Genomic DNA, 27,014 nt, shown 5'->3' with positions numbered 1-27,014 from the left:
TCCCTAATTGCCCTTGAGAAGATGGTGGTGAGCCACCTTCTTTACCACTGCAGTCTATATTATGTAGCTACACTGACAGTCGTGGTTTGATACAATTGAGTGGCTATCTAGACCATTTCAGAGGGCAGTTAAGAGTCAATCACATTACTGTGGGTCTGGAGTCACATGTGGGACAGACTGGGTAAGGATGGCAGATTTTATTCCTTAAAGGGCATTAGTGAACCTGAAAGGTTTTTACAACAATTGATGATAGTTTCATGGTCACTGTTACTGAGATAATCTTTCAATTCCAGATTTTTTAATTAATTAAATTTAAATTCACCAGCTATCCTGGTGGGATTTGAACCCTTGTCCCCAGCACATTAGGCTAGTTTATTAACCCAACAACATTGCCACTACACTACCATTCCCTCATGGATTTGTGCTGAAATGGTTAAAATTACTCATTGCCAGGATGCTTTCAAGTTTAATGTGCCCAGGTACAATGTGGTTGACATTTTAGCAGGATTATATGATTCATGCCTGTTGAGTTCATCGTGTTGCTACATCGTGAAACAAGATAGCCAAGGCAATCTCAAGATGATGGAACTGGCAATGCGGCTGAGATGATTAGCTACCTGCTGAATAGTAAACAGATTGACCATCTGGACGTTTCATTCACAATAACACTTGACATGCCATAATGAATCAGCAAGGACAGTATGCATGACTAGAAGGCTATAAAAAAATCTTGAGCTTTCCTTCACTAATTGTAGAGAGGGTCAGGATTGAAAGGATTAATGAAGGTTAGATCTCTACCTCAGGGGTAAATGGGGTATTATTGCTTATTTCTCTGTATGGTACTGCTTAGAAATACTGCATGAATTAAAAACAACAACAATTTGCATTTATCTTGATCTTTTAAAATAATAAAATATCCCAAGGTATTTCGTAGGAAAATTATCAAACAAAATGTGACATGATAAGGAGATATTAGGGCAGATGCCAAAAGCTTGGCCAAAGATTAATGTTTTAGGGAGCATTGTAAGGTAGGAAAAAGAGGCAGAGAGTTTTACTAAGGGAATTCCAGAGCTTAGGACCTAGACCACTGAAAACATGGCTGCCAATTGTGCAGTGATTAAAATTGAGATGCTCAAGAGGCCGGAATTAGGGAAGTGCAGATATCTCGGAGGGTTGTTGAGCTGGGGGAGATTACAGTGATAGAGAGGGTGAGGCCAACATCAACTAACCCAGTGCAAACTCAGATACAAACTCAGTCCACCATCTTCTCAAGAGCAGCCAGGAACGGACAAGGGGATGAGGTATTGTATCTGACTTCTTCAGGCCCGGGTCTCTGCTTACGGCCCCTTCATGGTGGCAACATGGGAACACCATCACCTCCCAGCTCCTTCACCGTCGCTGGGTCAAAATCCTAGAACGCCCAACCTAACAGTGCCGCGGGTGCACCTTCATTACACGGGCTGCGGCGGTTCTGAAAGGTAGCTCACCATCAACTCTTCAAAGACAGAAAATAAATGACCAACATACGCTGGACTTGGATAGGAAATCTAGATGGGACGGGGTGGGTGGTGGGGGGGTGGCTCAGGAACTTGGCCCCAAACTTCTTCCACAAAATCAGCATCTGATAGGGCAACATTTGGGGAGTATTGGCAATGATGTTTCCCCCTCCAGCCCCCCAGGGTCGGGGGCTGATAGAAGCTCTTCCCAAAATCTACCCCCCTCTTAGAAAAAAACACATCCAGATGAATTTCAACTCCAACATCCCACCCACTGAACCTTCAAACCTCCCAACCAGGATGACAACTGTTATCATCCCAGAGATGACGTTGGATTCAATAAAGCTGATGGCGCTTTGGTGGTTCAATGGGTTGTTAGTTAAGCACCAGTGGGCAGGGGACTAAGAGCGGTTGGAGGGGGAAATACTGGGGGAGGAGAGATGGGTTTAATGAAGCCAACTCACCAGGCCGCTGTCTGCACTGGTATCAAGTTCTGAGGATGTAGGCATGGGCGATGTTTCATTCTGACTAACTTGGTCTGCAAGCTCATCTCCCACCCACATGATAGGAGAGATGTTCCCCGTGCGATTGGTTGGCTCGGTGAGGATCTCCAGATAGGGCGAGGGGGCAGTCTGCTCTTCCTCCCCGTCTCTCTGAGCATCACTGGAGTCCGACTCTTGTGCTCCTTTAATCTGATCTTCCTCAGGCAGTTCACCCCCGATGCCCAGCGAGGCTGTGTCCGCGTCGCTGTATCGAGCGCCCGCCGTTCCACTCCGAACCTCTGTGTCCGTCAATCCTCCTTCCTCCATTCCTCTCTCAGCTTCCACCTCCTCACACTGCAACACAAAGACAGCTATCTCGTAAAGGAAAGAGCTTGCATTTATATAGCGCCTTTCATGACCACAGGGCATCCCAAACAGCCAATGGAGTCCATATGCGGTGGAGTCACTATTGTAATGTGGGAAATGCAGCTGCCAATTTGCTCACAGCAAGCTCCTTCAAACAGCAATGAGATAATGACCAGACCATCTGTTTTAGCGATGTTGGTTGAGGGATAACCAAAGCAAACGGCCCTGGTCTTCTTTGAGATACTGGCATGAGATATTTTATGTCCACCTGAAAGGACATTAGATATTGGGCCAACTTGATCTGAAAGATGGCACCACAGACTATGCAGCGCTCCCAGTATTGACCCTCCAACAGTGCAGAATTCCCCCAGTCCCGTCCCTCTAACAGTGCAACACTCCCTCAGTACTGACCCTCTAACAGTGCAGCATTTCCTCAGTACTGACCCTCTGACAGTGCAGCATTTCCTCAGTACTGACACCCTGACAGTGCAGCACTCCCTCAGTACTGACCCTCTAACAGTGCAGCATTTCCTCAGTACTGACCCTCTAACAGTACAGTTCTCCTTCAGTACTGACCCTCTAACAGTGCAGCATTTCCTCAGTGCTGACCCTCTAACAGTGCAGCATTTCCTCAGTACTGATCCTTTGACAGTGCCACATTCCCTCGGCACTAACCTTCCTACATACAAATATACCCACAGGCGAGTTAGGAGCAGGCATAGACCATTCGGCCCCTCCAGCCTGCTCCTCCATTCAATAAGACCATGGTTGACCTGACTGTGGCCTCAACTCTGAATTCACACCTACCCCCGATAACCCCTGACCCCCTTGTTAGCCAAGAGCATATCTACCTCTGCCTTAAAATTATTCAATGGCCCTGCCTGGAGAAACTCAGCATATCTGACAGCATCTGCGGAGAGAGAAAAACAGAATTAACGCCTCAGGACAGTGACCTTTCATCAGGATTTGCAAAAGTTATTGCATTTTCTGGTTTTATTTCAGATTTCCAGCATCACAGAATGCTGCCTTTCCACATCAGCTGGATAATGTGCTGAGGCCTTGGGATTGGAACGTTAACTCACAGCCAGCTGACTCAGAGGCACGAGCACTACACAGCGAGTCACAGCTGAAGCCTCAAGCCACATCTGAGTCAGACGTCTGACGCAGGCTTTCAGACGTTGTTCACCAGGGGGGAGGGAGAGGAGTAACTCTCTCTGGCGGCAGGGGAAAAGGACACGAGGGCCAGAATTTTTTTGTCCCATGGGTGAGCTCATGCCCGACCCGAACGGGAGTGAAGCAGCGCACGCTGGCATTGCGCGAGTGCCCCCACGTCACCACACAACCCCCACCCCGCCCCCGGGCGAACTATCGGTTGGCAAGCGCAGATGAGAGGCGGCAACGCGCCTGCCGACAATTAAGAGGCCTATTAATATCCTTAAGTAATTGGTTAAGTTGTATTTTTCGCTGCCCGCTCAGCCGTTCGGCTGGCGAATAGACCAGGCGGCCTGCGCATTTTTAACGAAACCTCATTCACGGGCGGGATGAGATTTCCAAAGGTTGGTGAAAAACACAATTAAACTTGTTTTGCATCCTTTTTCTCAGGTCCCTCTTCATGTGACTGAGTCACATGTGGGGACATCTTTGTATCCTACGTAAAAAGTTTATTTTTCATTTTAACGTCCCTCAGCTCCCTGAGGCAGCTCGGTGCCTCCAGGGAGCGGTCAGCGCACGCACCACCCCGCCCCCTGCGCATGCGCACACTTCAGTGCTCGCGCTCGCGCTCCCTCCGCCCCCACCCCGGCAGGCGCTGAGGATCCCAGGGCATGTTTCATGCTGGCTGGTGTTTAATTGGCCAGTCGGGGTGAGATCGTGGGCGGAGCCCGGTCGCAGGCGGCGGTGGGTCTCGCGGCTGTTCCCGGGGACGCCCGCCCCGCCCACCCTACAAGCGGAAAATCCTCCCCAAGGCGGTGCAAGCGGGAGCTTTTGCTCGTGTCCAGAGCATTAATGTACCGGTGAAGCCACCCCCGAACCACGTTGGTAACAGAAGGTGGCCATTTAGCCCCTCAATCCTAATCTGCTGTTCAGTGAGCTCATGGCCGACCTGCATCTGAATTTCATTTATGTGCCTTGGCTGCAGATTCTTTTATTCCACTGGGCAGAAATAAAAGGTCTCTGATTTAAAAGTGTGAGAGGAGATTGCATCTGGTGCTTTTTTTGTGGGAGATAGTTCCACACTTCTTTCACCTTTTGCATAAAGAAGTGTCTCCAAACTCCTCTCTCCTGAATGGCCTGGCTCCGATTTTAAGGTCCCTTATCCCAGACTCTGCTGCCAGTGGTGATGTAGCTGATCAATTCCTTTCAAATTCTTAAAACAACCCCAAAGCCTATTGAGACCAGCTGTCATTCCAGACACATACAAGTCCTGCTGTGCCACATGGACAGAATAATGGAATGGTGTAACTGGCCATGTTAGCCTGAGTGGGACATTTAAACCCAGAGTCTGGCACTGAGGCCTGGAATGGGCCTACCTGCCCGAATCCACACAGCGTGCCAGGGTATGGTTGCCAAATACTTAGACAGAGATTTAATCAAATGACCTGTCTCTTAAACGGTTGTTTCTCTTCCATCTCCAATAGTTTTATGACCAAAAAGAAAATGAAAGTGTGATCCTTTTGAAACCATAAACCCCTATAATTTTCCCCCAAGGTTTGCTCAAGGAAGTGTCCTGCAGATCAATCAGTAATTGGTGCAGACTCCAAGACAGTCCTGGAGGGATACCCCAGCAGCCTGGAGACACAACCCAAACAACAGCAGTTGTTTTGGTGCTATTAATTTGGAGGTGTTATTTATAGGAGTTATTTGGAAATCCCATTTATACAAGTTTACAGCCGTCATTACGGTCACCGTTGCAAACACAGGCCTTCTTAGTCAGGTGACTGTGCAATGTCTGCTTGTTTATCTAAATATGTACTGTTCTGCATTGACAAACAAATGTATCTGAGGAATTCAGGCAGAAATGCAAGAGAATGCATTATTCAAAACTAATAAATTATTTGTTTGTTTAACCTAGTTGTAGGAAGTCACAGCCCCTGTTTACAGATAGTTGAGAAATCAGGGAAATGTGTGGTGAGATAATTTAAAAGATAAGGCCCGGGATGCAGAAACATACCTTTAGTACTCAGAAGGCATAGTGACTGGGTCCAGAAACACTCCTTCAGTACTCAGAGGGCAATGGGTACAGAACCACTCCTTTGATATTCAGAGGGCACAGTGACTGGGTACGGAAACGCTCCTTCAGCACTCAGAGGGCACTGGGTATAGAAACATTCCTTTAGTACCCAGAGAGCACTGGGTACAGAAACACTCCTTCAGTACTCAGGGGGCACTGGGTACAGGAACACTCCTTCAGTACTCAGGGGGCACTGGGTACAGAAACACTCCTTCAGTACTCAGAGGGCTCTGGGCACAGAAACACTCCTTTGATATTCAGAGGGCACAGTGACTGGGTACAGAAACACTCCTCCAGTACTCAGAGGGCACTGGGTATGGAAACATTCCTTCAGAGAGGAGATTGTGGGGTGATGGTAGTGTCACTGGATTAATATTCCAGAGTCCTAGGCTAATGCTAGTCTCAGCACACTGATTGTCATAAAAACTCACCTGGCTCACGAATGTCCCTTAGGGAAGGAAATCTGCCACCCTTACCCGGTCTGGCCTACAATGAGACTCCAGACCCACAGCAATCTAGTTGACTGCAAATTGCAATCTAATGTGGCCTAGCAAGGCCCTCAGTTGTACCAAACCACTGTGGAAACCACTATGGAAAAGTCAAAAAGGAATAAAACCAGATGTCACCAACTGGTATTGACCTAGGCACCAGAACCGATAATGGCAAACTCAGTTCTGTCAACCCTGCAAATTCCTCCTTACTATTGAGAGAGCTACCCCACAGATTAGTTAAGCAACAGCCTGCCAAAATTATACCTTACAGACAATTTCCAAGACTCCTCTGTCACCATCCCTGGGTATGTCCTGTCACACCAGCAGGACGGATCCAGCAGAGGTGGCAGCACAGTGCTATACAGTTGGGAGGGAGGTGCCTGGGAGTCCTCAACATTGACTCTGGACCCCATGAAGTCTCATTGCATCACGTGAACATGGGCATGGAGGCCTCCAGCTGATTACCCATTCCCACCATCCTCCCCACCACCGAGGCTGATGAATCAGTACTCCTCCATGTTGAACGCCACTTGGAGGAAGCACTGAGGGTGGCAAGGGTGCAGAATGCACGCTGAATGGGGGACTGCAATGTCGATCACCAAGAGTGGCTCGGTAGCACCACTACTGACCGAGTTGGCCGAGTCCTGAAAGAGATTTCAGGCACTGGGCCTGCAGCAGGTGGTGAGGGAACTAACAAGAGGGAAAAAAACCTACTTGATCTTGTCCTTGCCAATCCACCTGTTGCAGATGCATCCGTCCATGACAGTATCGGTAGGAGTGACCACCGGACAGTCCTTGTGGAGATGAAGTCCCGCCTTCGTTTTGAGGATACCCTCCATTGTGTTGTGTGGCACTACCACCGTGCTAAATGTAATAGATTTCAAACAGATCTAGCAGCTCAAGATTTGGCATCCATGAAGCGCTGTGGGCCATCAGCAGCAGAATTGTATACAACCACAATCTGTAACCCCATGGCCCAGCATATCCCCCACTCTACCATTAACATCAAGCCAGGGGATCAACCCTGGTTCAATGAAGAGAGCAGGAGGGCATGACAGGAGCAGCAGCACCAGGTATACCTAAAAATGAGGTGCCAAACTGAACCTACAACACAGGACCACTTGCATCCCAAACAGCGGAGACAGTATGCAATAGACAGAGCTAAGTGATCCCACAATCAACGCGTCAGATCTAAGCTCTACACTCATACCACATTAAGTTGTGAATGGCGGTGGACAATTAAATAACTAACTGGAGGAGGAGGCTCCACAAATAAAGCAAATAAAACAAATAAAGGAGGCTCCATCCTCAATGATGGGCAAGTCCAGCACATCAGTGCAAAAGACAAGGCTGAAGCATTTGCAACTTCCAAGTGGATGATCCATCCCGGCCTCCTCCTGATGTCCCCACATCACAGATTCCAGTCTTCATCAATTCAATTCACTCCATGTGAAATCAAGAAATGGCTGAAGGCACCGGTTACTGCTAAGGCAATGCGCCCTGACAATATTCTGGTAATAGTACTAAAGACTTGTACTCCAGGACTAGTGGAACCCCTAGCCAAGCTGTCGCAGCACAGCTACAACACTTGCGGCTATCCAACAATGTGGAAAATTTCCCAGGCATGTCCTGTCCGCAAAAAGCAGGACAAATCCAACACGGCCAATTATCGCCCCATCAGCTACTCTTGATCATCAGTAAAGTGATGGATGGTATTATTATGCAGCACTTCCACAGTAATAACCTGCTCACTTATGCTCAGTTTGGGTTCAACCAGGGTCATTCAACTCCTGACCTGATTACAGCCTTGGTCCAAACATGGACAAAGGAGCTGAACTCCAGAGGTGAGTTTGGCATGAAGGCAGCATTTGACCGAGTGTGGCATCAAGGAGCACTGGCAAAATCAAAGTCAATGGGATTGGGGGAAAACTCTCCAATGGTTGGAGATATTCTTGGCATAAACAATGATTGTGGTTGTTGGAGATCAATCATCTCAGCTCCAGGACATCACTGCAGGAGTTCCTCAGGATAGTATCCTCAAACCAACCATCTTCAGCTGTTTTATCAATGACCAGCCCGCCATCATAAGGTCAGAAATGGGGATATTCGCTGATGATTGCACAATGTTCAGCACCATTCACGACTCCTCAGATACTGAAGCAGTCTGTGTCCATATGCAGCAAGACCTGGACAATATCCAGGCTCGGGCTGACAAGCGGCAAGTAATATTCCCACTACACAAGTGCCAGAAATGGCCATCTCCAACATGAGAGACATTCAACAGCATTGCCATCTCTGAATCCCCCACCATCAACATCCTGGGGATTACCATTGACCAGAAACTAAACTGAACCAGCCATATAAATATTATGGCTACAAGAGCAGGTCAGAGGCTGGAAATTCTGCAGAGAGTAACTTACCTCCTGACTCCCCAAAACCTGTCCACCATCTACAAGGCACAAGTCAGGATTGTGATGGAATACTTCCCATTTGCCTGGATGAGTACAGCTCCAACAACACTCACAAAGCTCGATACTGTCCAGGCAAAGCAGCCCACTTGTTTGGCACCTCATCAAACTCTATAAATATTCACTCTCTCTACCATTGATGCACAGTGCCAGAGTGTGTGCCATCTACAAGCTGCAATGAATCAACTCACCGAGGTTCCTTCGACATCACCTTCCAAACCCATGACCTGTATCATCTGGAAGGATAAGGGTGCAGGTGCATGGGAACACCACCAAGGCACACATCAACATGAGTTGGAACTATATTGCTGTTCCTTCACTGTCAGTAGAACAAAATCCTGGAGCTCCCTCCTTAACAGCACTGTGGGTGTACCTCACCAGATGGACTGCAGCACTCCTGGGACATTGCTGCAGAAGTTGCTCAGGGTAGTGTCCGAGGCCCAATCATCTTCAGTGGCTTTATCAATGACTTTCCCTCCATCATAAGGTCAGAAGTGGGGATGATCGCAGATAATTGCGCAACGTTCAGCACCATTCGCAACATCTCAGATACTGAAGTAGTCCGTGTCCATATGCAGCAAGGCCTGGGCAATATCTAGGCTTGGCTGATAAGTGGCAAGTATCAATCATGCCACACAAATACCAGGCAAAGACCATTTCCAACAAGAGAGAATCTAACCATCACCCCCTGCCATTCAATGGCATTACCATCACTGAATCCCCACTATCAACATCCTGGGGGTTAGAAGCTGAATTGGACTAGCCATATAAATGCTGTGGCTACAAGAGCAGGTAGAAGGCCAGGAATCCTGTGGTGAGTAACTCACCTCCTGAGTCCCCAAAGCCTGTTCACCATAGACAAAGCACAAGTGTGGCAGAAGTATGATGGAATACTCTCCACTTGTCTGGATGAGTGCAGCTCCAACAACACTCAAGAAGTTTGACACCATCCAGGACAAAGCAGCCCGCTTAATTGGCACCATATCTACCACCTTCAATATTCACTTCCTCCACCATTAATGCACAGTAGCAGCAGTATCTACCATCTGCAAGATGCACTGCAGCAATTCACCAAGGCTCCTTTGACAGCACCTTCCAAACCCACGATCGCTGCCATCTAGAAGGACAATGGCAGCACATAGATGGGAACGCCACCACCTGGAAGTTCCCCTCCAAGCCACTCACTACACTGACTTGGAAATATATCACAGTTCGTTCACTGTTGCTGGGTCAAAATCCAGGAAACCCCCCTTCATACAGCACTGAGGGTGTACCTACAGCACATGGACTGCAGCGGTTCAAGAAGGTGGCACATCACCGCCTTCTCAAGGGCAATTAGGGATGGGCAATAAATATTGGCCTTGCCAGAGATGCCAAAATCCCATGAAAGATTTTTTAAAATCCTTCTTTATTCAGAGGGCACTGGGTACAGAAATGCTCCTTAAGTACTCAGAGGGCAGTGGGTACAGTAACTCTCCTTCAGTACTCAAAGAGTACTGGGTACAGAAACACTCCTTCAGTATTCAGAGGGCACTGGGTACAGAAAAACTCCTTCAGCACTCAGAGGCCTGTGGGTACAGAAAATTTCCTTCAGTGCTCAGAGAGTACTGGTACAGAAACACACCTTCAGTACTCAGAGGACACTGGGCACAGAAACACACCTTCAGTACTCAGAGGGCACTGGGTACAGAAACACACCTTCAGTACTCAGAGGCCAGTGGGCACAGAAACACTCTTTCAGTACTCAGAGAGTACTGGGCACAGAAACACACCTTCAGTACTCAGAGGCCAGTGGGCACAGAAACACTCTTTCAGTACTCAGAGAGTACTGGGTACAGAAACACTCCTTCAGTACTCAGAGGGCACTGGGTACAGAAAAACTCCTTCAGCACTCAGAGGCCAGTGGGTATAGAAACTTTCCTTCAAAGCTCAGAGAGTACTGGTACAGAAACACACCTTCAGTACTCAGAGGGCACTGGGCACAGAAACACTCTTTTCATTACTCAGAGAGTACTGGGTACAGAAACACTCCCTCAATACTCAGCGAGCATTTGTAATGACTTGACATACCAGACAGGTATCAACACGAAACAGATGAACTTTATTACAGAGAGCTTTTCAGATGGTACAAGCTTGAACAGGACCCCCAACAGGAAGACCTGCCCACCCAAATTACCTACGCTTAGAACTCATTTGTCGGAGCCTCCAAGAACATTATGTGACCCCTGATGGACAGGAGGGGGGGCTATACCTTCAGTTAGGACATTTCCTCGCCCTTTAGTTTTTTTTATAGATTCTATTTACAGAGAACATTTGAATATCCAACAACATATACATATATAAAACTCAGGTGATTAAAGATTAAGTCTCTGTGACGCTTTCCTTATTTGGTTAGAGCAGCGTAGCTCTGGCATTTGAGGTTCTTCTACAGGATCGACATGATCAGGAACTGTACCACCAGATACATAATCAGAAAATGGCTGTTCAGGGCCAGGCAACTCTGCAGAGACATTGGACATGTCTATTCTAGATTGATCTGTCACCTCAGGGATTAATGGTTCGACGTTAATCACAGGCGGAATGGCTGGTTGTTAGAATGTCTCTCTATCCCGAGGATGATCCACGTGTTTTTGGACAATTCTGTCTTCCACTTCTGTCTAGAAGGGTAAGGGACCAGCTTCTGAGACAATGGTTCCAGGAATCCCACAAAGTCCACTTCCAAAATTCCGCATGAATACTGTGTCTCCTATAGTGAATCTGCGACCTTTGCTATGAATATTGTGATTCAATTTTTGGTTACTCTGATTCCTCTCTACCTTACCCTTTAAATTTGGAAACACCAGACCTGACCTCGTACATAGGTGGCGCTTCATCAATAATTCAGACTGTGTTGGACCCGTAGTTGAATGAGGCGGTGTACAATAATGGAGAAGAAAACGGGAAAGTCAAGTTTCTAGAGTACCTTCCGATGACATCTTCATTCCTAATTTGAAAGTTTGCACAGCTCTCTCAGCTAAACCATTTGATGAGGGATGGTAAAGGGCTGTTTCAATATGTCTGATTCCATTTAAATTCATGAATCTTTGAAACTCTCTACTGGTAAAGACTGTACCATTATCAGAAATGATGACTCCTGGTAGGCCATGTATACTAAAACACGCAGATTTTCAATAGTCGCACTCAATGTTAGTGATCTGACTTCATACACATCCATCTATTTAGAATGTGCATCTACGATCAATAAAAACATGGTCCCTAAGAATGGTCCGGCATAATCAATATGTAGTCTAACCCACTGTCGACCAGGCTACTCCTACTGATACAGTGGAGCTGAAACAGGCAACTTCCATTGTTGCTGACACTGAAGACAGTGCTTGACCACGCTTTCAATGTCACTCTCAATGCCTGGCCACCAGACATAGCTTCACGCAAGCATTTTCATCTTCGATATGCCTGGGTGGGCACTGTGAAACTCTGTCAAGAGCGGTTCTCTACCTTGTGTTGAAACGACAACTCTTGACCCCCACAGCAAGATTCCATCTTGACAACTTAACTCTGTTTTTTGGGCATGGAATGGCCTCATCTCTTCAGACACTGTTGAATTTGACCACCCTTTGCAATCCAAGGTCTCTGAGTTCCGACAAAATTGGATCTCTATTCGTCCAATTTCTAATTTGCTTTGCACACAGAGGCAAAAAATCCAAGAAATTCAGTACAAGCACAATTTCTAGTGGCACTAGAGCATGTACAATGCGATCTGGTAATGGGAGACAACTAAGTGCATCCTCATTTGCAATATGTAAGCAGGATGGTGCATAAAAATATTCTCATATGCAGATAATATCAAAGCCCAATGATGAATTCTTGCTGCAGCTATTGGAGGAATGGTCTTATCCTCACTGAATAAGCCCATTGATGGTTTATGATGTGACATAATGGTGAAGTGTCATCCGTGCAGATACTGGTGGAATTTCTTCACTCCGAATACCATCGATAAACCTTCCTTTTGTAGATGGGAATAATCTTTCTCAGCTGTGGAGAGGGTTCTCGAGACATAGCCAATGGGCCTTTCTGATCCATTTTCCATTCTATGTGATAACACCATAAGGAGAGGCATCACATGTTAATACCAATTCTTTCAATAGGTTGTATTTTACCAATAAGCATGATGAATGTAATAGTTTCTAAGGTTTCTTCCTGTTGTGAATTCCATGACCAATGGTGATTCTTTTTTAACAACAAGTGTAATGGTGGTAACACTGATGATAAGTTTGGCAAGAAGCGGCTATAACAGTTGATCAAACTCAGGAAAGACTTAAGTTGGGTTACACTGGACGGAGAGGGCGCATCCTCGATGGCCCGAACTTTCTCTTCTACTGGATGAAAAACCTGTGATCCAGGTAAGTAACTTCTGCCGCTTGGAATGTACTTTATGTTTCTTTAATCATATGCTGGCTCCCAAGAATCTTAGCACCTCTTCCAAGTTGGCCAAGTGGTCGGTCTCGGTTGACCCTATGATCAGGACATCATCTCGGTATACTATCACTCTGAGAAGTCCTTGCAAAAGACTCCCTATGGTCCTTGGGAAGATTGCACATGCAGACGATATCCAAAGGGTAGGCGAGTATATTGATAAAGACCCTTGCGCGCTTTGAACATCACGTATTCTCTAGACATGCTATCCAGCTCTAATTATTGGTAAGCATAACCCATGTCCAGTTTTGTATAGGATTTGCCTCCAGCTAGCTTTGCACATAAGTCGCCCATCCTTGGAATAGGGAACTTATCTAATTTGGTTGCCTTGTTTACAGTTAATTCATAGTCCCCACAAATGTGTATATTTTGGTCAGGCTGAACCACTATGGGTTATGGGTGCTGCCCATTCTGAGAATTGGACAGGTTGGATGATGCCCAGCTTCTCTAACTGGCACAGCTCTGCATCTACCTTCTCCTTTAATGCATAAGGCACAGGGTCTGGCCTTAAAGAAATGGGACGTAGCCTGAGAATCCACATGTATTTTTGCTTGCAAGCCTTTTAACTTCCCTAATTCGTTCCAAAATACACTGTCATATTTCCTTAGCAGTTCAGGAACGTCTCCTGTTCTCAAGTGACATATTTCAGACCCATCAAGCTTGATTTTTTGTAACCAGTCTCGGCCTTGGTTACGGGGAGAAGGTGGGAGAATGGGGTTGAGAAACTTATCAGCCATGATTGAATGGCGGAGCTGACTCAATGGGCCGAATGGCCTAATTTCTGCTCCTATGTCTTATGGCCTTATGGTCTTATGGCCCAGAAGACTAGGTCCTTCTCCTGTCACTATTACCACTGGAAGCTGAGATGTCTGTTGCCTATAAGACACAGGCAGTGTGGTGATATCCTTTACCTGTGTGGATTCTCCAGTGTATGTCTTCAATTCAGCAGTTGTCTGCTCCAGATTCAGTGGCTGGGTACCTTCATGTAGGTATTTAAATATGTGCTCTCCAACCACTTTGTTTGAGGTTCTTATATCTACCTCCATTATTAGTGGCTTCCCATTAACTCGGACTGTGACGGTGGGAGGTTCAGTTTTTACAGCAGTGATCTTATACAAGGGATAGATGTCAGTTTCAGAGCTTCAGGTTCTGTTGTATTATTCAATTCAGTCATTTTGGTTTGCTGCTTTTGCTGCAACTCAGAGGGAACTGGGTGCAGAAATACTCCTTCAGTACTCAAAGATCACTGGGTACGGAAAGACTCCTTCAGTACTCAGAAGGCACTGGGTAGAGAAACGTTCCTTCAGAACTCACAGGGCACTGGGTACAGGAAAACTCCTTCAGTACTCAGAGGGCACTGGGTACAGGAAAACTCCTTCAGTACTCAGAGGACACTGGGTACAGAAACACCCCTTCAGTACTCAGATGGGAAAAGGGTACAGAAACACTCCCTCAGTACTTAGAGGGCACTGGGCAAAAACAAAAACTCCTTCAGTGCTCAGAGGGCACAGTGACTGGGTACAGATACATTCCTTCAGAATCTAGAGGGCACTGCGTACAGGAACACCCCTTCAGCATTCAGATGGAACTGGGTATAGACACACTCCTTCAGTGCTTAGACGTCATTGGGTGCAGAAGCACTCCTTCAATACTCAGAAGGCACTGGGTACAGAAATACTCCTTCAGTGCTGAGAGGGCAGGGGGAAAAAAGCACAACTTTAGTACTCAGAGGGCACACTGACTGGGTAGAGGAACACTCCTTCAGTACTCAGAGGGCACTAGAAGCAAAAATACTTCTTTAGTACACAGAGGGCACAGTGACTGGGTACAGAAACACTCCTTCAGTACACTGAAGGCACTGGGTACAGAAATACTCCTTCAGTACTCAGAAGGCACTGGGTACAGAAATACTCCTTCAGTGCTTAGACCTCATTGGGTGCAGAAGCACTCCTTCAGTACTCAGAAGGCACTGGGTACAGAAATACTCCTTCAGTGCTGAGAGGGCAGTGGAGGCAAAAATACTTCTTCAGTACTCAGAGGGCACAGTGACTGGGTACAGAAACATTCCTTCAGTACACTGAAGGCACTGGGTGCAGAAACACATCTTCAGTACTCAGAGGGCACTGGGTACAGAAACACTCCTTCAGTACGCTGTAGACACTGGGTACAGAAATACTCATTCAGTGCTGAGAGAGCGGTGGGTACAAAAGCATAACTTTAGTACTCAGAGTGCACAATGACTGCGTAGAGAAACACTCCTTTAGTACTCAGAGGGCACCATGACTGGGTACAGAAACACTCCTTCAGCACGCACAGGGCACGGGGTACAGAAAAACTCCTTCAGATCTCAAGAGGTACTGGGTACAGAAACACTCCCTCAGTACTTAGAGTGCACTGGGCAAACAAAAACTTCTTCAGTGCTCAGAGGGCACAGTAACTGGGTACAAAACCTCTCCTTCAGGACTCTGAGGCCAATGGGTACAAAAGCACTCCTTCAGTACTCAGAGGATATTGGGAACAGAAACACTCCTTCAATATTCAGAGGGCGCTGGCTACAGAAACAAGCCTTCAGCACTCAATGGGCACTGGGTACAGAAACGTTCCTTTCGTACTGAGAGGGCACTGGGAACACAATCACTCAATCAGTACTCAGAGTGAAAAGTGACTGGATACTGAATTAGTCCTTCAGCACTCAGAGGGCACTGGGTACAGAAACACTCCTTCTGTACTCAGAAGGCACTAGGTACAGAAATACTCCACCACTACTTAGAGGTCACTGGGCACAGAAATGCTCCTTCAGTACTCAGATGGCACTGGGTACAAAAACACTCCATCAATACAAAGATGTCACTGGGTACAGAAACAAAACTTCAGCATTCAGGGGCACTGGGTACAGACATATACTTTTAGTACTCAGTGTTCACAGTGACTTGGTTGGGAAACACTCCTTCGATATTCAGAGGGCACAGTGACAGGTTAGAGCGACACCCCTTCAGCATTCAGAGGGCACTGCATACAGAAATACCCCTTCAGTACTCAGAGGGCACTAGGTACAGAAATAATCCTTCAGTGCTGAATGGGCAGTGGGTACAAAAGCAAAGCTTTAGTGCTCAGAGGGCACAGTGACTGGGCAGAAAAACACTCCTTCAGTACTCAAAAGTCACTGGGTACTGAAACACTCTTTCAGTACTCAGAGGGCACTGGGAACAGAAACACTCCTTCAGAATTCACAGGGCACTAGGTACAGATACACTCCTTCAGATCTCGGAGGGCACTGGGTACAGAAACAGTCCTTCAGTACTCAGATGGCACTGGGTATAGAAACACTAATTCAGATCTCCTAGGCCATTGGGTACAGAAAACCTTCTTCAGTAGTTAGAGGGCACTGTGCAAAAAGAAAAAACTCCTTCAGTGCTCAGTGGGCACTGGGTACAGAAACACTCCTTCAGAACTCAGAGGCCACTGTCTACAGAAACAAGCCTTCAGCACTCAGTGGGCACAGGATACATAAACATTCCTTTCATACTCAGAGGGCACTGGGAACAGAATCATTCAATCAGTACTCAGAGGGCACAGTGGCTGGATACAGAAACACTCCACTAGTAAGCAGAGGGCACTGGTTACAGCAATACTCCTTCAGTACTCAGAGGGCACAGGATAAAGAAACACTCCTTCAGTACGCAGAGGGCACTGGGTACAGAAAAACTCCTTCAGTACTCAGAGGGCACAGGGTACAGGAAGACTCCTTCAGTACTCAGAGGTAACTGGGCACAGAAAAACTCCTTCAGTACTTAGAGGGCAATGGGTACAGAAACATTCCCTCAGTAATCAGAAGCCACTTGGTACAGAAGCGCTTCTTCAGTACTCAGAGGACACTAGGTAGAGAAACGTTCATTCAGTAGTCAGGGAGCACTGGGTACAGGTACACTCCTTCAGAACTCACAGGGCACTGAGTATAGAAACACTTCTTCAGTGCTTAGAGGTCACTGGGTACACAAGTACTCCTTCAGAACTTGGAGGGCACTGGGTACAGAAACAGTCCTTCAGTACTCAGAGGGCATTGGGTACAGAAACACTCCTTCAGTACGCTGTAGACACTGGGTACAGAAATACTCCTTCAGTGCTGAGAGAGCAGTGGGTACAAAAGCACAACTTTAGTACTCAGAGTGCAGAATGACTGCGTAGAGACACACTCCTTCAGTACGCAGAGGGCACTGGAGGCAGAAATACTCCTTTAGTACTCAGAGGGCACCATGACTGGGTACAGAAACACTCCTTCAGCACGCACAGGGCACGGGGTGCAGAAAAACTCCTTCAGATCTCAAGAGGTACTGGGTACAGAAACACTCCCTCAGTACGTAGAGTGCACTGGGCAAACAAAAACTTCTTCAGTGCTCAGAGGGCACAGTAACTGGGTACAAAACCTCTCCTTCAGGACTCCGAGGCCAATGGGTACAAAAGCACTCCTTCAGTACTCAGAGGATATTGGGAACAGAAACACTCCTTCGATATTCAGAGAGCGCTGGCTACAGAAACAAGCCTTCAGCACTCAATGGGCACTGCTTACAGAAATACCCCTTCAGTACTCGGAGGGCACTGGGTACAGAAATAATCCTTCAGTGCTGAATGGGCAGTGGGTACAAAAGCAAATCATTAGTGCTCAGAGGGCACAGTGACTGGGTAGAGAAACACTCCTTCAGTACTCAAAAGTCACTGGGTACCGAAACACTCTTTCAGTACTCAGAGGGCACTGGGAACAGAAACACTCCTTCAGAATTCACAGGGCACTAGGTACAGATACACTCCTTCAGATCTCGGAGGGCACTGGGTACAGAAACAGTCCTTCAGTACTCAGATGGCACTGGGTATAGAAACACTAATTCAGATCTCCTAGGCCATTGGGTACAGAAAACCTTCTTCAGTAGTTAGAGGGCACTGTGCAAAAAAAAAAACTCCTTCAGTGCTCAGAGGGCACAGTAACTGGGTACAGAAATATTCCTTCAGGACTCGGAGGGCACTGTCTACAGAAACAAGTCTTCAGCACTCAGTGGGCACAGGATACATAAACATTCCTTTCGTACTCAGAGGGCATTGGGAACAGAATCACTCAATCAGTACTCAGAGGGTACAGTGGCTGGATACAAAAACACTCCACCAGTACGCAGAGGTAGCTGGGCACAGAAAATCTCCTTCAGTACTCAGAGGGCAATGGGTACAGAAACATTCCCTCAGTAATCAGAAGCCACTTGGTACAGAAGCACTTCTTCAGTACTCAGAGGACACTGGGTACAGAAACGTTCATTCAGTAGTCAGAGAGAACTGGGTACAGATACACTCCTTCAGAACTCACAGGCCACTGAGTATAGAAACACTTCTTCAGTGCTTAGAGGTCACTGGGTACACAAGTACTCCTTCAGAACTTGGAGGGCACTGGGTACAGAAACAGTCCTTAAGTACTCAGAGGGCACTGGGTACAGAAAAATTCCCTCAGTGCTTAGAGGGCACTTGATACAGGTACACTTCCTCAGTACTCAAAGGGCACTAGGTACAGAATTACTCCATCGCTGCTCAGAGGTGAATGGTCACAGAAATGCTCCTTAAGTATGCAAGTGCAATGGGTACAGAAACTCTCCTTCAGTACTCAGAGGGCACCGGGCACAGGTACATTCCTTCAGTACTCAGATGGCACTGGGTATAGAAACACTTCTTCAGTTCTTAGAGGTCACTGGGTACACAAGTACTCCTTCAGTACTTGGAGGGCACTGGGTGCAGAAACACTCCTTCAGTACGCAGAGGGCACTGAGTACAGAAACATTGCCTCAGTGCTTAGAGGGCACTTGGTACAGATACACTCCTTCAGTGCTGAGAGGGCAGTGGGTACAAAAGCACAGGTTTAGTGCTCAGAGGGCACAGTGACTGGGTAGAAAAATGCTCCTTCAGTACTCAGATGGCACTTGGTACAGATACACTCCTTCAGTACTCAGAGATCACTGGGTACGGAAAGACTCATTCAGTTATGAAAGGGCACTGGGTACAGAAACGTTCCTTCAGTCTTCAGAGGGGAAAGTGACTGGGTACAGAAACACTCCTTCAGTACTCAGAGGGCACTGGGTACAGTTACACTCCTTCAGAACCCACAGGGAACTGGGTACAGGAAGGCTCCTTCAGTAATCAGAGGATACTGGGTACAGATACATTCCTTCAGAACTCAGAGCGCACTGGGTACAGAAACAGTCCTTCAGTATGCAGAGGGCATTGGGTACAGAAATATTCCTTCAGTACTCAGAGGGCACTGGGTACAGAAACATTCCTTCAGTATTCAGAGGGCACTGGCTACAGAAACATTCCCTAAGTGTTTTGAGGGCACTTGGTACAGAAACTCTCCTTCAGTGCTTAGAGGAACTGGGTACAGAAACACTCCTTCAATACACAGATGGCACAGTAACTGGGTACAGAAACGCTCCTTCAGTGCTCAGAGGGCCACTTTGTACAGAAATACTCCTTCAGTGCTGAGAGGGCAATGGGTACAAAAGCACAACTTTAGTACTCAGAGGGCAGTGTGACTGGGTACAGAAACACTCCTTCAGTACTCAGATGGCATTGGGCACAAATACACTCCTTCAGTACTCAGAGGGCATGGTGACTGGGCACAGAAACACTCCTTCAGTACTCAGAGGGCACAGTGACTGGGCACAGAAACACTCCTTCAGTAATTAGAGGGCACTGGGTATAGAAACACTCTTTCAGAATTCACAGGGCACTGGGTACAGATGCATTCCTTCAGATCTCTGAGGGCACTGGGTACAGATACACTCCTTCAGTGCTCAGATGGCACTGAGTATAGAAAGACTAATTCAGGATTCACAGGGCATGGGATACAAAAAAAACTCTTCAGTGCTCGGAGAGCACAGTGACTGGGTACAAAAGCTTTCCTTCAGGACTTGGTGGGCGCTCGGTACAGAAACATTCCTTCAGAACTGAGACTGCACTGGGAACATAAACACTCCTTCGGTACTTAGAGGGCACTGGCTGTAGAAACAAGACTTCAGCACTCAGTGGGCACAGGGTACCTAAACATTCCTTTTGTACTCAGAGGGCACTGGGAACAGAATCACTCAATCAGTACTCAGAGGGCACAGCGACTGGATACAGAAATAGTCCTTCAGTACTCTGAGGGCACTAGGTACAGATTTACTCCATCGCTACTCAGAGGTCACTGGGCACAGAAATGCTCCTTCAGTATTCAGAGTGCACTGGGCCCAGACATGTTCCTTCAGTACTCAGGGGGCACTTGGTACAGGAAAACTCCTTCAGCACTCAGAGGGCACTGGGTACAGATACATTTCTTCAGAATTCAGAGTGCACTGCGTACAGAAACACCCCTTCAGTAATCAGATGGCACTAGGTATAGAAACACTCCTTCAGTGCTTAGATGTTGCTGGATACAGAAACAGTACTTCAGTACTCAGAGGGCACTGGGTGCAGAAACATTCCCTCAGTGCTTAGAGGGCAGTGGGTACACAACTTTAGAACTCAGAGGGCACAGTGACTGGGAAGAGAAAGACTCTTTCAGTATTCAGAAGTCGCTGGGTACTGAAACACTCCTTCAGTACTCAGAGGGCACTGGGTCTCCAGGAAAAGTCCTTCAGTACTCAGTGATTACTGGGTATGGAAAGACTCCTTCAGTACTCAGGGCACTGGCTACAGAAAAACTCCTTTAGTACACAGAGGGCACGAGGTACAGAAACACTCCATCAATACTCAGAGGTCACTGGGCACAGAAACGCTCTTTCAGTATGCAGAGTGCACTGGGTACAGAAAATTTCCTTCAGTACTCAGAGGTCACAGGGTGCAGAAACATTCCTTCAGTATTCAGAGGGCACTGGGTTGAGAAACACGACTTCTGCACTCAGAAGTACACCTTTAGTACTCAGAGAGCACAGTGGCTGGGTATAGAAACACTTATTGAGTACTCAGAGGGCACTGGGTACAGAAAAACCCCTTCAGTGCTCAGAGGGCACTGGGTACCTAAATATTCCTTCAATACTCAGAAGTCACTGGGTACACAATTACTCCTTCAGTGCTCAGAGGTCACTGGGTACACAAATAATCCTTCAGTAGTCAGAGGCTACGAGGTATAGTAATATTCATTCAGTATGCAGAGGGCACTGGATTGAGAAACACACCTTCAGTACGCAGAAATACACCTTTCGTACTCAGAAGGCACAGTGACAGTGTACAGAAGCAGTTCTTCAGTACGCAAGAGGGATCAGTGACTGGGTAGAGAAACACTCCTTCAGTACTCAGAGGGCACTGGGTACAGAAATACTCATTGAGTACTCAGAGGGCACTGGGTACAGAAACACTTCTTCAGTGCTCAGAGGGCACTGGGTACAGAAATACTCATTGAGTACTCAGAGAGCACTAGGTACAGAAACACTCCTTCAGTGCTCAGATGGCACTGGGTAAAGAAACACTCGTTCAGTACTCAGAGGGCACAGTGACTGGTTACCAAATCAGTAATTCAGTACTCAGAGGGCACTGGGAACAGAAATACGCCTGCAGCACTCAGAGGACAATAACTGGATACAGTAACACTCCTTCAGTATTTAGAGGTCACTGGGTACAGAAACACTCCTTCAGTGTTCAAAGCCTATTGGGACCAGCTGTCATTCCAGACACATACAAGTCCTGCTGTGCCACATGGACAGAATAATGGAATGGCGTAACTGGCCATGTTAGCCTGAGTGGGACATTTAAACCCAGAGTCTAGCACTGAGGCCTAGAATGGGCCTACCTGCCCGAATCCACACAGCCTGCCAGGGTATGGTTGCCAAATACTTAGACAGAGATTTAATCAAATGACCTGTCTCTTAAATGGTTGTTTCTCTTCCATCTCCAATAGTTTTATGATCAAAAAGAAAATGAAAGTGTGATCCTTTTGAAACCATAAACCCCTATAATTTTTCCCCAAGGCTTGCTCAAGGAAGTGTCCTGCAGATTAATCAGTAATTGGTGCAGACTCCAAGACAGTCCTGGAGGGATACCCCAGCAGCCTGGAGACACAACCCAAACAGCAGCAGTTGTTTTGGTGCTATTAATTTGGAGGTGTTATTTATAGGAGTTATTTGGAGATCCCATTTATACAAGTTTACAGCCGTCATTACGGTCACTGTTGCAAACACAGGCCTTCTTAGTCAGGTGACTGTGCAATGTCTGCTTGTTTATCTAAACATGTACTGTTCTGCATTGACAAACAAATATATCTGAGGAATTCAGGCAGAAATGCAAGAGAATGCGTTATTCAAAACTAATAAATTATTTGTTTGTTTGACCCAGTTGTACGAAGTCACAGCCCCTGTTTACAGATAGTTGAGAAATCAGGGAAATGTGTGGTGAGATGATTTAAAAGATAAGGCCCATGATGCAGAAAAATACCTTTAGTACTCAGAAGGCACAGTGACTGGGTACAGAAACACTCCTTCAGTACTCAGAGGGCACTGGGAACAGAAACATTCCTTCAGTACTCTGAGGGCACTGGGTACAGAAATACTCCTTCAGTTCTCAGAGGGCATTGGTGACAGAAACAATCCTTCAGTACTCAGAGGGCACAGGGTACTGAAACATTCCTTAAGTGCTCAGAGGGTGCTGGGAACAGAAACACTCCTTCAGTACTCAGAGGGCACTGGCTACAGAAACATGCATTCAGTTCTCAGTGGGCACAGGGTACAGAAACACTCCTTCAGAACTCAGAAGGCAATGGGCACAGAAACACTCCTTCGCTACTCAGAGAGCACTGGGAACAGATACACTCCTTCACTACTCAAGAGGCACTGGGTGCAGAAGCATTCCTTCAGTACTCAAAAGGCAATGGGCCCAGGAATACTCCTTCAGTACTCAGAGGCCACTGGGTACAGAGCTACGACTTCAGTACTCAGAGGGCACCGGGCACAGAAACTCTGCTTCAGTAATCAGAGCGCACTGGGAACATAAATAGTCCTTCAATACTCAAAGGCACTGGATACAAAAGTACTACTTCAGTACACAGAGCTGACTGGGTACAGAAAGGCTCCGTCAGCACTCAGCGGGCACTGGGTAGAGAATCACTCCTTCAGTACTCAGAAGGCACTGACTACAGAATCACTCCTTCAGTACTCAGAGGGCATCGGGTACAGAACTACGAGTTCAGTACTCAGAGGGCACTGGGTACAGAAACTCTGCTTACTCAGAGGGCACAGTGACTGGATAGAGAAACACTGCTTCAGCGCACAGAAGGCACTGGGCACAGAAACATACCTTTAGTGCTCAGAGGGCACTGGGAACAGAAGCACTTCTTCAGTACTCAGAAGTCACTAGGTACAGAAACAGTGCTTCAGTATTCAGAGAGCACTGGTTAAAGGAACACTAATTTGGTACTCAGAGAGCACCAGGTACAGAAACAAGCCTTCAGTACTCAATGGGTACAGCGTACAGAAACACTCCTTCAGTACTCTGATGGCACTGGGTACAGAAAGGCTAATTCAGTATTCAGAGGGCACTGGGTACAGAAAGACCCCTTCAGTACTCAGAGTACACAGTAACTGGAGACAGAAATACTCCTTCAGATCTCAGAGGACATTGGGTACAGAGATGGTCCTTCAGTACTCAGAGGGCACTGGCTGCATAAACAAGCTTTCAGTACTCAGTGGGCACAGACTACAGAAACACTGCTCAAGTACTCAGAGGGCACTGGGTACAGAAATGATCCATCAGTACTCAGAGGGAACTGGATACAGAAACGCTCCTTCGGTACTCAGAGAGCATGCGGTCTGGATACAAAAATACTCTTTCAGTTCTGAGAGGGAACTGGGTAGAGAAACACTCCTTCAGTACTCATAGGGAACTGGGTACAGAAATACTCCTTCAGTACTCAGAGGGCACTGGGTACAGAAACTCTGCTTCCGTAATCAGAGGGCACTGGGTACATAAACAAAAATACTACTTCAGTACATAGACCTACCTGGGTGCAGAGAAATTTCTTCAGTACTCCGAGATCACTGGGTACAGCAACACTCCTTCAGTACTCAGAAGGCACAGTGACTGAGCACAGAGATACTCCTTCCGTCAAGGGCACTGGGTTCAGAAACACTCCTTAGTACTCAGAGGGCACAGTGGCTGGATACAAAAACACTGCTTAAGTACTTAGAGGGCACTGGATACAGTAACACTCCTTTAGTACTCAGAGGGCACAAGGTACAGAAACAGTCCTGCACTATTCAGAGGGTGCTGGTAAAAGAAACATTAATTTGGTACTCAGAGGGCACTGGATACAGGAAATCTCCTTCAGTACTCAGAGCGCACTTAGTACAGAAACACGCCTTGAGTTCTCAGAGGCCACTGGGTACAGAAACAATCCTAGAGTGCTCAGGGGGCACTGGATAGAGAAGCACTACTTCAGTACTCAGAGGGCACAGTGTCAGGGGACAAAAATATTACTTCAGTATCAGAGGGCACTGGCTTCAGAAACATGCCTTCAGTACTCAGTGGGCACAGCGTACAGAAACACTCCTTCAGTACTCAGGAGGCAATGGGTACACACACACTTCGTCAGTATCCACAGTGACTGGATACAGAAACACTCCATCAGTACTCAGAGGGCACTGGGAACAGATATACTTCTTTAGTATTCAGAGGGCTCAGTGACTGGATACAGTTACACTCCTTCAATACTCAGAGAGCACTGGGTAGAGAAACACTCCTTCAGTACTCAGAGGGCACTGGGTATAGAAACTCTCTTACAGTACGTAGAGGGCACTGGGTACAGAAACACCCCTTCAGCACTCAGAGGTCACCGAGTACAGAAATACCCCTTCAGTGCCCTGAGGGCACTGGGTACAGAAATGCTAATTCAGTACTCAGAGGGCACTTGGTACAGAATCACTCCTTCAGTACTCAGAGGTCACAGTGACTGGAGACAGAAATACTCCTTCAGTTCTCAGAGGGCATTGGGTGCAGAGACAATCTTTAGTGATCAGAGTTCACTGGGTACAGAAACAATCCTTCAGTACTCAGAGGGCACTGGCTGCAGAAATAAGCTTTCAGTACTCAGAGGGCACTGGGAACAGAAACATCCCTTGAGTACTCAGAGGGCACGCGTTCTGGATACAGAAACACTCCTTCAGTTCTGAGAGGGAACTGGGTAGAGAAACACTCCTTCAGTACTCAGTGGGCACTGGGTACAGAAACACTCCTTCAGTACTCAGAGGGCACTGGGTATACAAATATTACTTCAATACTCAGAAGACATCGGGTACACAAACACTCCTTCAGTACTCAGAGGGCACTGGGTACAGAACTACGACTTCAATACTCAGAGGTCACTGGGTACGGAAAGACTCCTTCAGTAATCAGAGGGCACTGGGTACATAAATAATCCTTCAATACTCAAAGGACACTTGATACAACAATACTACTTCAGTGCAAGAAGCTCACTGGGTACAGAGAAATTTCTTCAGTACTCTGAGGGGACTGGGTACAGCAAAACTCCTTCAGTACTCAGAAGGCACAGTGACTGAGCACAGAGACATTCCTTCCGTCAAGGGCACTGGGTTCAGAAAGACATCTTCGGTACTCAGAGGGCACAGCGACTGGATAGAGAAACACTCCTTCAGTCCTCAGAGGGCACAGTGACTGGATAGAGAAACACTCCTTCAGTACTCAGAAGGCACAGTGACTGGATAGAGAAACACTGCTTCAGCGCTTAGAGGGCACTGGCTACAGAAAATTGCCTTCAGATCTCAGTGGGCACAGGATAGAGAAGCACTACTTCAGTACTCAGAGGGCACTGGATGCAGAAACACTCCTTCAGTACTCAGAGGGCACTGGGAACAGATATACTTCTTTAGTATTCAGAGGGCTCAGTGACTGGATACAGTTACACTCCTTCAATACTCAGAGAGCACTGGGTAGAGAAACACTCCTTCAGTACTCAGAGGGCACTGGGTACAGAAACACTCCTTCAGTACTCAGAGCGCACTTAGTACAGAAACACTCCTTGAGTTCTCAGAGGCCACTGGGTACAGAAACAATCCTAGAGTGCTCAGGGGGCACTGGATAGAGAAGCACTACTTCAGTACTCAGAGGGCACAGTGTCAGGGGACAGAAACATTACTTCAGTATCAGAGGGCACTGGCTTCAGAAACATGCCTTCAGTACTCAGTGGGCACAGCGTACAGAAACACTCCTTCAGTACTCAGTGGGCACAGCGTACAGAAACATTCCTTCAGTACTCAGTGGGCACAGCATACAGAAACACTCCTTCAGTACTCAGGAGGCAATGGGTACAGTAATACACTTCTTCAGCACTCAGCACAATGACTGGATATAGAAACACTCCATCAGTACTCAGAGGGCACTGGGAACAGATATACTTCTTTAGTATTCAGAGGGCTCAGTGACTGGATACAGTTACACTCCTTCAATACTCAGAGAGCACTGGGTAGAGAAACACTCCTTCAGTACTCAGAGGGCACTGGGTACAGAAACACTCCTTCAGTACTCAGAGCGCACTTAGTACAGAAACACTCCTTGAGTTCTCAGAGGCCACTGGGTACAGAAACAATCCTAGAGTGCTCAGCGGGCACTGGATAGAGAAGCACTACTTCAGTACTCAGAGGGCACAGTGACAGGGGACCAAAACGTTACTTCAGTATCAGAGGGCACTGGCTTCAGAAACATGCCTTCAGTGCTCAGTGGGCATAGTGTATAGAAACACTCCTTCAGTACTCAGAGGGCATTGGGAACACGCACACACTCCTTCAGTACTCATGGGGCACAGTGACTGGGTACAGGAACAATTCTTCAGTAATCAGGAGGCACTGGGTTCAGAAACGCTCCTTCAGTTCTCAGAGGGCTCAGTGACTGGAAACAGATACACTAATTCAGTACTCAGAGGGCACTGGGTACAGAAACACTCTTTCAGTATGTTAGATATAGCTGTTGGGTTGAAAGGGATCAAAGGGTATGGGGAT

The 27,014-nt window shown here is 47.0% G+C and overlaps 1 protein-coding gene across 1 annotated transcript in view; it reads right to left on the bottom strand.

Annotated features, from left to right (window-relative positions):
- The window catches only part of LOC144695696 (uncharacterized), a 68,553-nt gene that overhangs the window by 17,410 nt on the left and 24,129 nt on the right, over positions 1-27,014 (bottom strand). The window contains exon 2 of the mRNA XM_078566653.1: positions 1,961-2,332. Within this exon, the coding sequence (XP_078422779.1) occupies positions 1,961-2,305 (345 nt within the window). The 5' untranslated portion in view covers positions 2,306-2,332. The remainder of the gene's footprint in view (positions 1-1,960; positions 2,333-27,014) is intronic.

Source organism: Cetorhinus maximus, chromosome 21 (genome assembly GCF_964194155.1).
Source record: "Cetorhinus maximus chromosome 21, sCetMax3.hap1.1, whole genome shotgun sequence".
Classification (NCBI taxonomy): Eukaryota; Metazoa; Chordata; class Chondrichthyes; order Lamniformes; family Cetorhinidae; genus Cetorhinus; species Cetorhinus maximus.
Note: the sequence above shows the minus strand (reverse complement) of the source record. Positions and strands in the feature narration are given on the sequence as shown.